Source organism: Apteryx rowi, unplaced genomic scaffold, assembly GCF_003343035.1.
Source record: "Apteryx rowi isolate R43461 unplaced genomic scaffold, aptRow1 scaffold_255, whole genome shotgun sequence".
Lineage (NCBI taxonomy): Eukaryota > Metazoa > Chordata > Aves > Apterygiformes > Apterygidae > Apteryx > Apteryx rowi.
In genome coordinates this window covers 788,098-801,231 of record NW_020448919.1, presented here as the reverse complement: position 1 = coordinate 801,231, position 13,134 = coordinate 788,098, and the positions used below count along the sequence as shown (strand labels likewise).

At 33.7% G+C, this 13,134-nt stretch overlaps 1 protein-coding gene across 2 annotated transcripts in view; it reads right to left on the bottom strand.

The window, feature by feature from the left end:
• Positions 1 to 13,134, bottom strand: part of WDR17 (WD repeat domain 17) — a 50,006-nt gene that overhangs the window by 28,675 nt on the left and 8,197 nt on the right. Inside the window, exons 2-8 of one of the 2 annotated variants that reach the window (XM_026067224.1) lie at positions 10,805 to 10,933; positions 9,489 to 9,672; positions 7,524 to 7,754; positions 3,279 to 3,530; positions 2,470 to 2,592; positions 1,936 to 2,123; positions 218 to 386 (exon numbers count right to left, since the gene is read on the bottom strand). In XM_026067224.1, coding sequence (XP_025923009.1) covers positions 218 to 386; positions 1,936 to 2,123; positions 2,470 to 2,592; positions 3,279 to 3,530; positions 7,524 to 7,754; positions 9,489 to 9,672; positions 10,805 to 10,933 — 1,276 coding nt within the window. Of the gene's footprint in view, positions 1 to 217; positions 387 to 1,935; positions 2,124 to 2,469; positions 2,593 to 3,278; positions 3,531 to 7,523; positions 7,755 to 9,488; positions 9,673 to 10,804; positions 10,934 to 13,134 lie in introns of those variants that run through there. The other variant, XM_026067225.1, reaches the window with a different exon arrangement.

The window sequence follows — 13,134 nt, the reverse complement described above, 5'->3', positions numbered from 1 at the left end:
TCCGTTCCGACTCACTACGGAATATATAGATTATCCCTTGCAAGGGTAATCCTCAACTACTTCTGAAGGAGTAAATTCTACAGCTTTTACATATATTACTTCAGTTATGTTTAAACCTTATAGGATATCCTAGGATCTAAAACTAATAATTTTATACTACAAATTGCTGTTAACCAATGATAATTCAAACATTTAGACCTAAATAAAAAATTCTTACCTGGAGCCCAAGAAAGGGAATAAATAACCCCCTCATTACCAGGAGATGTGTAAACTGCTGTTAAAGTATTTATGTCCCAGACTTTTATTGTGCCATCAAATGATGCTGTAGCAAGAAGATCAGGGTTATCAGGCTTGAATTTACAATCAAAGATGGTCTCAACATGTCCCTTAAATAAAAAAAATATAAAGGGAATTAGTATCATGACCTATGTCTTAGTTGGTATGAAAAGCCTTCTAACACCATTACCAAAGTGCTCAAAACCATTTAGCAATAGTTAGTAAATTAAAAATCAAATAGAAATAACATCTACATTTCTCCTGAGCCATTTGAGGACCAATATCATAAATTAACATTGCTAAATTCCACTAGCTCAGGTTAGTCTTTTAAACTTTTAGGATCTTAAGAAAAAAAAAAAGAGAGAGAAACATTTTTATTATATTTAATTTCATTCGTAAGTCCAACTCTAGATCAAACTCTAAAATATAGTGTATTATAACCTATCAGACCAGTTATGAGTTCTAACAAACCCTTATGTTATGGCTAATCAGTCAAAATTAAAAGGCATATAATAACCTGGATCATAACACTCCTCCCTCTCTCAGATCATTGTTAACAACAGTTCTGTAATACACCAGAAAAAAAATCTGTCCTTAAACAACAGGATGATGCAACATCAGGGACTCAGTGAGTTGCTACAAAATACAATTTAAAAATATTAAGCTAGAAGAACACAAGAAAATAAACTTTAAAACAGAATTAATTTTGCCCTTTAGGTAAAGTGCATCTGACTTATAAAAAAAAAAAAAGCTTTGTATGTTGAATGTTATGACTCATGTTCTATAACAAATTTTCTGATGTTCCACTTAGTTTTCCATGTTCTAAATAGAGTCAGTCTACGCTCTACTGTAATTTAAAAAATAAATCCTTTAGAACTTTCACATCTCAGCTGCTTGCTTTCTAAGGCACGCTCTTGTGGCGTTAAACTAGATCCGTTTTTCATGTATTTGTCTAAGTGAGGATTTTTTTTAAAGCATCAGTTGCTCTTCAGAAACAAAATCCATACAAATAGAAGTAGAACAGCAACCAGCAGCCTCTCTTCAAACACATATTAGAACACTCCAAAATTACTGAAGTTTTTCAAGGAAAAAGGGATGGGGAAAGAGGAGAAGAGATAAATCCTCAAGAATAACCAATGAAGTGGGGGCGTACAGCCTGGGGAGAGGAGGCTCACCTAATATGTTATAGACTAAGTTTTGAACTTGTGCTTCAGAGAAGATCTGATTATTGCTTTTTGTCATTTTAAGCTGTGTGACCTAAGATATCTTCTCTCTGATTCTCTCTAGACAATAGAAAACCCTCTAGATATTTTTTTTTGGTGGGGGGGGGAAGGGAGGGAGAGAGGAGATAAAAATTTTGGGGGGGGATAAAAATTAAATTAAAATTTCAGTTAAAAAGAAAAAAAAGCTTTATTTCTGGATGAAAAAGTTGTCAGAATATTTCTAACAGGATTCATTTTTTTGCAATAAGGAATTGCTTCCAACACATTAAGAACTGTCATTTGGGTTCCTAGAAACTTAGGCTCTTTTTAATAATAGAAACTGCTTTCCTTTTACAGTGCTATGAAGACTATCCTCTGTTTTTTGTTGTTAGAAGAAGCTGTATAAACCAAACATAACTGTACCATTACTGAGTTTAGAGACGGAAATGAGACATACCAAATCTCTAAGGAAATCCCATTTTTTGGCTCCCATGTCATAAAGCCCCACTCCACCATCCATGAAACAACAGACAGCGTGACCAGGAGGAAGAGAAAATGCTTGGTTTTGGGTTAAAGTTGGAGGAGGAACTGCCTCACTTGTTGAGGATGTATGATGATTTTTAGTAGGAGATTGTGATGAAAATGCTTAATAAAAAAAGCAAAACATATAAACACATTAAGATCATTTTTATTTTTTCATTTAACAAAAAAAAAAATATAATGAGGAAATTGCTTTGTACTCCAGTGAGGTTAAAACCAAAGAAGTGAAGACTTCCTATATTAAGCCTGGCCTACTACAGAAGGCCCTTAGAATGAGCTTGATCCTCTCCACATTCACTTGTCTAAATATCCAGTGGGCAGTTTGTTTAATTATTGACTACAGAACTGACAGAACATCACAGAGATTTTGACTTGGATATATCAAGATTCTCAAACAATATTTTCTTAATTTGCATCCATTGGTATAAAAGATGGTCAAAATTACACTTACGCTTTTTTTTGGGAGGAGAACTTAGCACATGCAAACCATGGAAACCAGTTTTCTTCAATTTAAAATTATCTATAGGTGTTGTACGTGAAACATTCCAAATACGCAACACACCAACCTGAGAATCTGAGATTTAAAAAACACAAAACCTAATTAACTTTTTGGATTTATTACACTCTTTTTTTCCATACATGTGTGCATGTAGTTTAAGGACTGATTTAAGCAAAAATATAATAATGAATTAAATTTATAACCTTAAAAATAATTTTACAGGCAGGCATTAACATCTTCATGGTAATATCACTATTAACAACAAATAATTATTAACTATTCAGAGTTCAGTAGATAAACTCTATGGAATCTCTTTCACTATAWAATACTTTCACAGTCCCACTTTCCTCATTCATTAGTTCTCCAGTCTGGGCTCTAATCTCCTCTACGGTTCATAAAAAAAAGGCAGGAAACAGAAAGTAAGGGAGCAAGAAGTAACAACCACTAGTACAATGCATGCTTGTCCCTATTCTCAGACTAACTCTAATATATGCTGCTAAAGTATGCATGAGGAAAATATTGTTTAGTATAAAACAAAAAAAGTTTAAAGTCATTTGTTTGTGCAGCCAACAAACAAAAAACATGTCAAAACTGCTCAGAGTAATTTTCTATTATTTTCCCTAGTTTTGTGTTTATTTCCTACAATAAATTAAAGCATACATGCTTTTATTGGTGGAAATGTTAAGATACAGAAAGATTAAATTTGAAAACTCAGTGCTATATTCATACCCTTTCCATAAATCAGGAAACAAAAGGCTTACCTCCGGTTATAAACATTCCAGGTGCACTGGAAACCCAGGCTAAACACTGAACTGATGCTGCTGCAGTGGGAAAATTAAAAGTTGTGATACAGGTCAGAGATTCAGAATCAACTAGGCGAATACCATTATGTAAATTAGCAACAAGAAGGTAGTCAGTTGACAGAGGATCCCACTCCAGCGCTGTAACCGGATCCTCCTCATCTGTCCCTTCAAGAGACTCTGGTCTTAAGACATGTTTCTGACTTTTAGAACCTTTAAAAACAAAAGAAAACAGATTATATTAAAATAAAATAAAATATATTTTTTCAGTAGCTACAAGGTTTGCAAGCATCATTTTTGTCTCTGGCAGGCAGACTATTCACATCTCTCCCCGAAATGCTTAGTAGCCTGTTCAGCTGGCAGTCCCAGAGAAATTAATGGAGGTGACTTTGACTGAAAAAGCAGTTCTGACTCCAGCAGAGATTACTTTAATACAGCAAAAAATAGAAATGGCTTTGGGTTTATTAAAGCAAATTTGTATTAATGAAAAATTAAATTATATATGCGGGCCCATGAGTATAGGCATAGCCCAAGATACAAGTTATTTGAGTGTAAGTAATCTGCATAACACAGCAAATACAAAATAAAAGCAATATGAACTAGAAAAGAGAAAAAAAAATCACAATGATCAAAGAAGGTACAATTTGTTTTGCAAACATTTATGAACAATCGATTTTAGATTTTTTTTTCAAAATTAAGCATGTAATTATGATAGGTTTTAAAGCCAGAATAGGCCACTAAATATCTAATCAGACGTCTACATAACAGAAGACATATTTCACTCCATGACCCATATTACCATGGCCCACAATTTTTATCATGTTTATTTTCTACTTTTGTGTTTTTATGGAGAGCTGGCACTTAGTTTTATAAGACAGGGTGCACTCCAAATGAATAAATAACTGCAGAGACCTGTTTTTGAAGTTGTGATTTTCCTTTAAAAAAATTAATTTTGGACATTTGCAGAAATAATGAATTTACATCTACCATGATTCATCTTTTTTCTACCTTTCAATTTTGACAATGAAGAATACAATTAATTTGCCACATTATGACAAATGCCAAGACCTACCTGTTTCACTTAATGATTGATGTAGAACAAAACCTATTCCTATTAGTACTAAACATACTGTGGAAAAATTTTTGTTCACTGGAGAACATTCTTTCTTAATATTAAAATAACTCACTCTCACTATAATTTTTTGAAGAATATGCTTATTGGTGCACATTATATCTGAGGCAACTGTATAAAACTGTATAAAACAATTACCAGAAAGACAGGGAATAACAACTAAGACTCTGCTACAATTAATAGCTGCATAAACTGATATAAATGTCTTAATTTCTCCATTCCACATATGTTTGTATAAAATACAAGTGATTTTTTCCTTTTTCCTTTTCAAGGATGAGGAGTAAGCTTTAAGGATACTTAAGAGTTTGGCAGATGACAGGTGTAATCTGATTTAAACATTCAAAGGTAAATATTGGGGAAGGGAAGTTATTCATTGTTAAAGAAGAATTTCAAATTTTTTTGAAAATAAAAATGAAATGGCCTTAATAAAACAAATTAATGAAATATTTTCTAATTTTGATGTCTCACTAGAAATAGAAAACACTAGTTTAAGTATAATTCAGACAAACCTTGTCTGAAAGGGAAATCATGCTTTTTTTTTTTTTGGAGAACTTGTTCAGCAAAATATCAGAATGATTTCTCACTTTTCTTCCCCTCACAAATTCTCCACATTCTCTCAATCATTGAAATTTAATTGTATTTTTTCAGTTTACTTTTATATGTAGTAGCCTCTTATTACATACTTCTTACTTATGTACTACACTACGTACATGTGGTATAATTCCTGAAAGAAAGACTTTTGGATTCTGCAATAATTAAAGACCCTGATTTGCAAAAGGAATTAGTTTACAATTCTAAGAATTTTTGTCCAGCAGTTTATTCACCAATTTTAGCCGATCTGAAATTACTGGCAATGTCTTCCTGAAATCACCCAAAAGAACTAAACGGCCTGTTCTTAAAATCTGTACCGCCCCTGCCTACCTCTTCCTTCAAAAGCTCTCTAGCCAGCATGTTTAGAGACGCCAGCCAGACTGATAGTCTCAGCATTATTCTAGCACAGGGTCTAACTGCTCTGTCCACGAACTTTATTCCCTAGGAACCCCAGTATCTCCCATAGTGCCTGTTACACTTTGTATAAATTGCATAGTCACTTCCTAGACAGAGGAGTATAAGAGATTGGGAAAAATGCAATATTAACATGCCAATGTGGCTCCCTAGTTGGGGCAGGCTCATGTTTGGTCAGCTTAGTGTCAGTGAGACTATCATCAGGACAAAGGTACCTGCCTTAAATGAGGCAAAAACTTTAGCATTTTCACCCTCTTTTACAATGTGCCCCGCTTATGCTTCAGTTCAGAATTTTTGTTTAAATGAAAGCTGAAAGGAAATTTTGAACTTCAAAACTGACAATAAAGCAGAATTGTCATTTTCAGTCAGCTTTACAAAAAACGAACACAAAAGTCCTCTTGAGAGACTAGTAAACAATACCAGTCATATTCAAACACTGCAGTCTTCTTTAAAAAGCACAGTCAACTGCAGGGGGGAGTATAGAGATCTGGGAGCTATTCAGTTTTACTGCAGCTTCAAAAATATAGTCCATAAGCAAAGCTTACAGGAACCCTAATGGTTAAGCTTTATTTTCCATTAAAAGAAGACAGCAGCACTGTGAATCATGTGAATGACTCACAGGCCATTTAAGTGAGCAGTCTTTATTTTGAGAACAAATGAAAGGTAAACTAGTACAGACCACTTTGCTCTAAATGACTGCACTGTATTTCTTTAAAAATAGTGCACTCATCTTAAATCCCTGTTTGTTTTTTCTTTACACTAAATGTTGTATTACACTAATGGAAGTTTCTTTTAATTAACTCCAGACTACAAAGTACAGCCAAGAAAGAAAACCCTAAGTACTAACAATACTAAAAGAAAAGGTACCTAGTCTACTAATTAGTCCACAGTGACTCGCACTTAAAAAGAAAGGCTGGAGCTTTCAACGAATTTCCTTCTGAACTTTCAAGCAATTAACAAGAATTGTGGATGTTCAGGTTTGCTCAAGATGGTGTTTTGTAGGACACTGTTTGGACTACAAAAGGACTGAATCTTATAGAATTAAGTAATAAGAACTTTTTTTTTTTTAAACTGATGTCACTTGGCGACAAACTAAGTTCTGATCCAAAAATAAGTAATAGTACATCTTACAAGAGGCATATAAGGGCTGAACTTTGATATCAGAATACAAACAAATAACTTGCTATCCCTTATTGGATAGTGCTAAGTCTTTGCTTTCTTTTCTCTTTTTTTTTCTTTTTTAAATAGAGGACTTATTCATTCTACGAATACCACTTTCTTCTAAGTATTGCTATTTCTGAAAAGCCACCAGATGAATTTAGACTAGAAATAGTAAAGTCAACTAGAAAACCTTAGCTGATAAAATAATTAACTTGGATAAGCCTATGTTTTCAATTATATCCAAACGTTAAAACATGTACTAAAGTCGTTTATGAAGGCGCAATCACAGTAATGGTACTTAGATTGCACTGACATAATAAAATATATTTTTCAATGTTTAATTTTTAGCTCCAAATTTAGCTCCAAAGAACAGCTCCTTATCAACAAGACACATTCATTACTGCAGTACTGGACTATTTATAAAGTACATATAAATGTGTTGGGTGCATTACAGACAACGGAAAGAGAAATTCTTGCCCAGATACTCTTTGATATAAGAGAATCCTGAAGATAATATGAAGTATGACATAAGATCCTATTTACAAAAAGGCAGGAGACTGTAGAACATGAGATGCAAATAAAATCAAAATCCAAGCCAGCCCATTCAGGAGAACAAATTTACTGGGAAATACAGTACAGTAGAAGATTGTGGCTGTTATCACTCCCTAAAAATCACTTTATTATACTTTCCAAAGCATTGCAGCATTATTGGTCACAAAAGGGAGTAAGCACAAAGACAAATTGCTCTGCACTCTCCATCTAAACAAACATTTTTGTGATATAGAAGAGCAGGAAAACTATGAACAAGTATTATATATGGGTGTATATATATAAAACCTAAATGAAAAAAGTGTAGACTTACACCCATATACAGAGACAAATGACTATTTTAGCATATCAGTTTTTACCTGGCTGAAAAATAGACAGACTTCCATCAGTATGTCCAAACACTACTTTTCCTTTTTTCTTTGGATGCCATCTAAACAGACAGATATCTGACAAGAAACTATGTGCTTCCTTATGTACAGTTACCCCACTGTCAGGTCCTGAGATAGTCCAAATGTACAAGGGGCCTCTGTGGGACACAAATGCAACCGAGTCACCCACATTCCAGCACCAGCTAAGCGAGGCCGGAATTCCTGAAACATACAAATAATCTTATAAGAACCAGGATATGAAATACAGTGTAATATTGCTTAGCCCAGCATCTGTCTTACACAGCTATAGAAATCATTTTTCTATATTAAGAATGATGAAATTGAAACTTAGAGAACTGTGTGAATATCTTATAGCATAAAGTAAACTACACATATGCATATGCCAGGAGCAGAATTATTTCTCAAATCATTTTAATAATACTTTGATGGGCTGTATTTTATGATACCTATGCTTGACTTCGTTAGTGCCAAGGACAAGCATGCCTATTACAGACGATAAGCCTAGTCCTGTAAACAATACCTCATTCATTCACAATTTTACTCATCATTATGCTTTTTACTGTAAGGTATTTGCTACCAAGATGGTAAAATATCGCTAACTTTAGAATGCCTATTTTTGCAAAACACAATGAAATTTAATTTAGAGATACACATAACAGAAAGATAGTTTATGACAGAAAACTAAAGCTCTGTAATTAAAGAGAACTCTTGACAGCTTCCTTCTGGACATCTGACAGTTTGAATTCAGTTGCTTAAGGCCTAACTTTAGGCATGCAAGTTTAAAGATTTTGACCTTAACACCTCCAACACTCATTATCCTCATATTTTAATAATGTGCGACTGAAGGAGTAAGTGACCATAAGACAAATTCCTTAAGCTGAAAATTCACAGCTGTTTTTATTTAGAAATTTTAATATGGTAGTGTCAGAGAGAAAAAGTACTGTTAATAGGAGATTTAAACACACTATCCTAAAAGTAATTAAAAAAAATAATGAAAAATCTATTTCTTTYACATATATTTATAGGCTCAACTAGTTGTTTTTTTTTTTTAAGACGTGAAGTAGCCATTGAAAAATAAATATCAGTCTTTGTGTATAATTTGAGTCAAAACTGAGATTGTAAAATAATCAAAGTGTTTTCCCCTACTTATTCCTTTTGCAGGACATGCAAATGCACAAGATTTTCAGAGGTATGTTTCACACTCTGGAAAGAACAAAATAGGGAGTGCCAAAACATCTCAGAAGAACCCAAAAGACCAACTGTCCTCAGGTTGCACCTAACCTGTTTTCTAAGTTTGCAAATGTAGGAATCACGGACACCTGCTAAAGAGATTGCCTGTAAGAACAGAAATACAGGTACTAGTTTTGACTGAAAGGAATGAATCAAGACTGGGCAGGGAAAGCCGACAGGCACAGATTTTAACCCCCTAATCCTCTACTGTGATCTCCCAATCAGCAGTTTCAAGACCTGAGATAAGATGCAGGTAGGCATCAAATGCTAGAATACTTATACAAAAACCTTTCTTCAAATTCATTGATAATTTATCCTTGACTTTGTAAGCCTATATTGTATTTGTGTTCACTTCTGTAAAGTTAGCATGAAAAAATACAAGGCTTAAATCTTAATTATTTATCCTTTTGTATGATGATGGTTTTTCTGCTCAAAAAGATATCAATGTCAAATAAATAATGGCAAATTCTTGAATTGGTTAAGTACTTAAAAGAATAAACTCTTTCTTCACCAATTTCTAGATAATTCAGCGCAATCTACTCAAATACATTAACATTACTTTCTAAAATCTGACCACACGAATATTGTGCTATTTACCTGATAAACCACTAGCCTATGAATCGCTTACAGTTTACTGTATATCAACTGTTTTTGGTAACTGCAGATGAAAGAGCTGTAACAAATAGATGTCCATGTCTGAAATACCTTTTGTATTGTCCAGCTTGGCGATGACTTTGTGTTCAGCCACATTCCAAACAATTACTAAACTATCTGCACTGGCACTTGCAAACATGTCTGGGTTGTGGGGACACCAAGATATGGCTGTGATTGTCTTCTTATGCTCAGACATAATTGCCTGGAGTTTGAATTCATTGTATCGGTGATCCAGCTAAACAAAAAGTACAAATTGATTTTAGAAATAAGTATGTCATAAAATCACTTTAAACATTGTTGGTTTGGAGACCAGTTCAAATAACAGTATTGTACTTAGGCTTACAGACAAATTTATACTGCATTTAACAATTCTCAGCGCTTGTCATTCTTACGTATTTGACCTGCACAGAAAAGTTGTCAAATATTCAATCAGCACAACCAATATTATCATATTCTCTCCTCTTTTCACTTAAAAAGTATTATACTCGATTAATAATTGCACTCAAACACAATTTTCATATCAGGATTCTAAAATGCTTCATTTATGGTAAGGGCATATGGCATAATGATTTATGGTAACAATCATTATGAAACTACAAAGGATTAAATAGTATAGAATATGAAAATGAATTTGAAATTCCTTCTCATTTCTTAAATCACTTAAGCTGGTTTATAAAGAAATAAAAACCTCACAAATCTGACACAGTMAATTTTGATTCTTTTATTCTCGCTAGCATTGTAACTGATGCAGTTAAGATAAGCCTACCCACTACTTCCTGACATCCTCCCTCATCAAAATTCTCAATGTGATGGCATTTCCTTCTTTCTTTCTTTTTTTTTTTTGTTACAAGTTGATGTATAGTAACTGGGCACTTCAAAAGACACACTGCTGTGCAACAAGAGGAGTAACTTGTTCCAGTCAAAGAATGATGGGCCACTGAATCCACAGCTCTGAAAATCCCTGTCCCAAGCTCCCCACAGTGGATTAGAACTATTTCAGAAGACTACTTTTACACTATAACTTTAACTGAAATCATCGACTTGCTTCATTACTCTCTCACAATCTGCTCTTCTATGACTACATTCTTCCTGAGTGCTTGCTGTATTGATAGCCTGTCTTTCATGAACAATTCTGAAAACAGACAGTTTCAAATATAATGTTCACATTGGTTTTGTGTACTAATTGTAACAAGCAGGAAAAATAATTTGGAAGAGATGCCTTGAACGGAAGATCGAATTTTACATAGACAGCTTCTCAGTAGCAAACATACTTTCAGAATTATTGCAGAAACATTTACTGAAAGGATTGAAAGTGAGATAGACAACAATGTAAAATGCAACTCGTCTGTGAAATAAAATAATGTTACCTGATAAATATAAATAGCAAGGGTAGCACAGTAGGCAAATCTGTCTCCACTAGCTGCACACACATCTTTGTTCCATGGCTGACATCCAGCAGCTAAAAGGCCCACTTGTTTAACCTGTGACATTTTTGCCTGTAAAACAGAAATTCATTAAACTACAATATGAAGACAGAACATTAAAAAACAAAACAAAACCCAAAATCTATTTTGTTCACAAACCTTTTACATATGTACCTTAAAAATATAAAATATAGGCTTTATGTTTGAACAACAGTCTTGTGTTTTATGAGGTACAAATGAACCTATCAGCAATAAAGCCAAGCAGATGTTCACAGGCTCCAGTGCTACACAAGAAAGGGATTTTAATATCATTCACAAGAATGAATTAATGACCAAAAAAAAAAAAGTGGGAGAGGGCACCTGAAAATCCTGAATACTTCTTGATTTACTAGTTGAAATTGTTCATTATTCTCATTTTCTTCTGCAGTCATGGTCAATACTTTCTAAATTTAAGTGTAATGCCCTCTCTGCTCCCTTCTTCTCTTCATTCCCCACAAAGACAGCTGGACAAAATACTCCATGTGCTAACATACTTTACACAGAAGCATATTAAGCAACTTGTCAACAAAATGTCTTCAAACCACTAGCTTAGAACAACTATGGATGACTTAGCATTCTCTCTTTTGGAGAAGCTTTCTAAATTTTTGTAATACTTAACACTGTCTAGTAAAAAAGTTGAAGTGAACTGTGGAAAATAAAAAGCGAAGCTCTTACATTACTCTATAGTAAACTATGCCTTTGGTGTTTGAAACAAGAGTCTCCTCCAGACTAGCTCTGCTAAACAGCATTAAAAATCTGCACCAAACTGCTGAAACACTATTTGACCATTATTGTAAGTCTAAACTGTTAATTCTTTACTGGATGTGAGGGAAATGATCATTTGTAGGGAATTTAAAAGCTTCAACAGAAAAAGGTCCTTGAAGGAATAAGAGGGTAGATGAAATACCAGGAAAAAAATAAAAAATTAGATCCATTTTGTACTATTGTTTCTCAAACTACTAGCTCTGCTCAGAATGAGGCAATAACTTACTTTAACATAAGAACACAAGAAATGTTCTGCTGGGTCAGACCAATTCTCCAGCTAGCCCAATATTTAATCCCCAATAGTGTTAAAATGCTACTAGCTAGAGCACATGAGCCTGGCATTTTTCTATGATCCATTTACGTACTACAGCATGACCAAGATCGCACACATTCACACAGCTCCTTTGCTAGACTTACAACTACAAGAGCAGGCCACTTCAAAGTTTACTCCTCTCCACAAATTACTTTCTTCATTGTGCTGTTCTTCTCAATTTTATGTTACAAGGCACCTCAATGTGACTCTCACGGGAAGATACAGATTATTAATGAAGTGCAGCACTACCTTCATACCAAACATTTTTTCACTAACACAAATGCGTAACTTATATTAAATACTACTAAGATGAAATATGAGAAATTGATATGAACACATGTACTTTCAACTCAGTGCACAATACATTTAGTCAAGTAGTCCCCTATCAACAGGCACTTTTTATTAAGACTTCATTAATTACTTTGCTTAAAAAAACAACAGGGGCTTTTTAAAGCAAATTGGTAAGCGATTCAGATGTGTAAGAAGAGAGATGTCTACTAAGCAGTAGTAATGGCTGGTTAACAGTAGTAATGGCACAAAGAACAACTCCATATGCCTATCTAAGCAGTGAAGGAAGCGAGAAGTACTAGTAATCTAATACTAGTCCAGCCTAAGATTTTTTTATGGATTTTAGAAATGCTGTAAGGTTGTTTCTTACAGAACTATTTTCTGGCACAAATTTAACCATAATTGCATTTGCAGATCATATCAAACTTGGAATTCAGAGTAAATGCTCATTATGACACACAAATTTCAAAGTTTTTTTGGACATATGAAAGTAACAGGAATTAGTTTAAGAATCAAATTGAGTATTATTAAACATAGCTACATGCTAAGAATAAAATCAAAACACTTCAAATACAAAAAAATCAAGATATATAACTAAGGAGATACTCTCATTTCATTAAAATATAATTGCTATTTATATGCCATATTAACACAATTTTAATGCTGTTTTTGCACATAAACTGTTAAAGTGAATTAATATAGGGAATATAAGAGGGATTTAAAAAAGACGCTCAATGAGCTTTGTTGAATTTATTCAGAGCAGGCAAGTAGGGCTGTCAACTTCTACAGAATCTCTGATTTCACTTAAAAACAAGTCTGCATATGATACAAACCTCCCAGGTGCAACCCAGTTGTCAACTGATGCAAT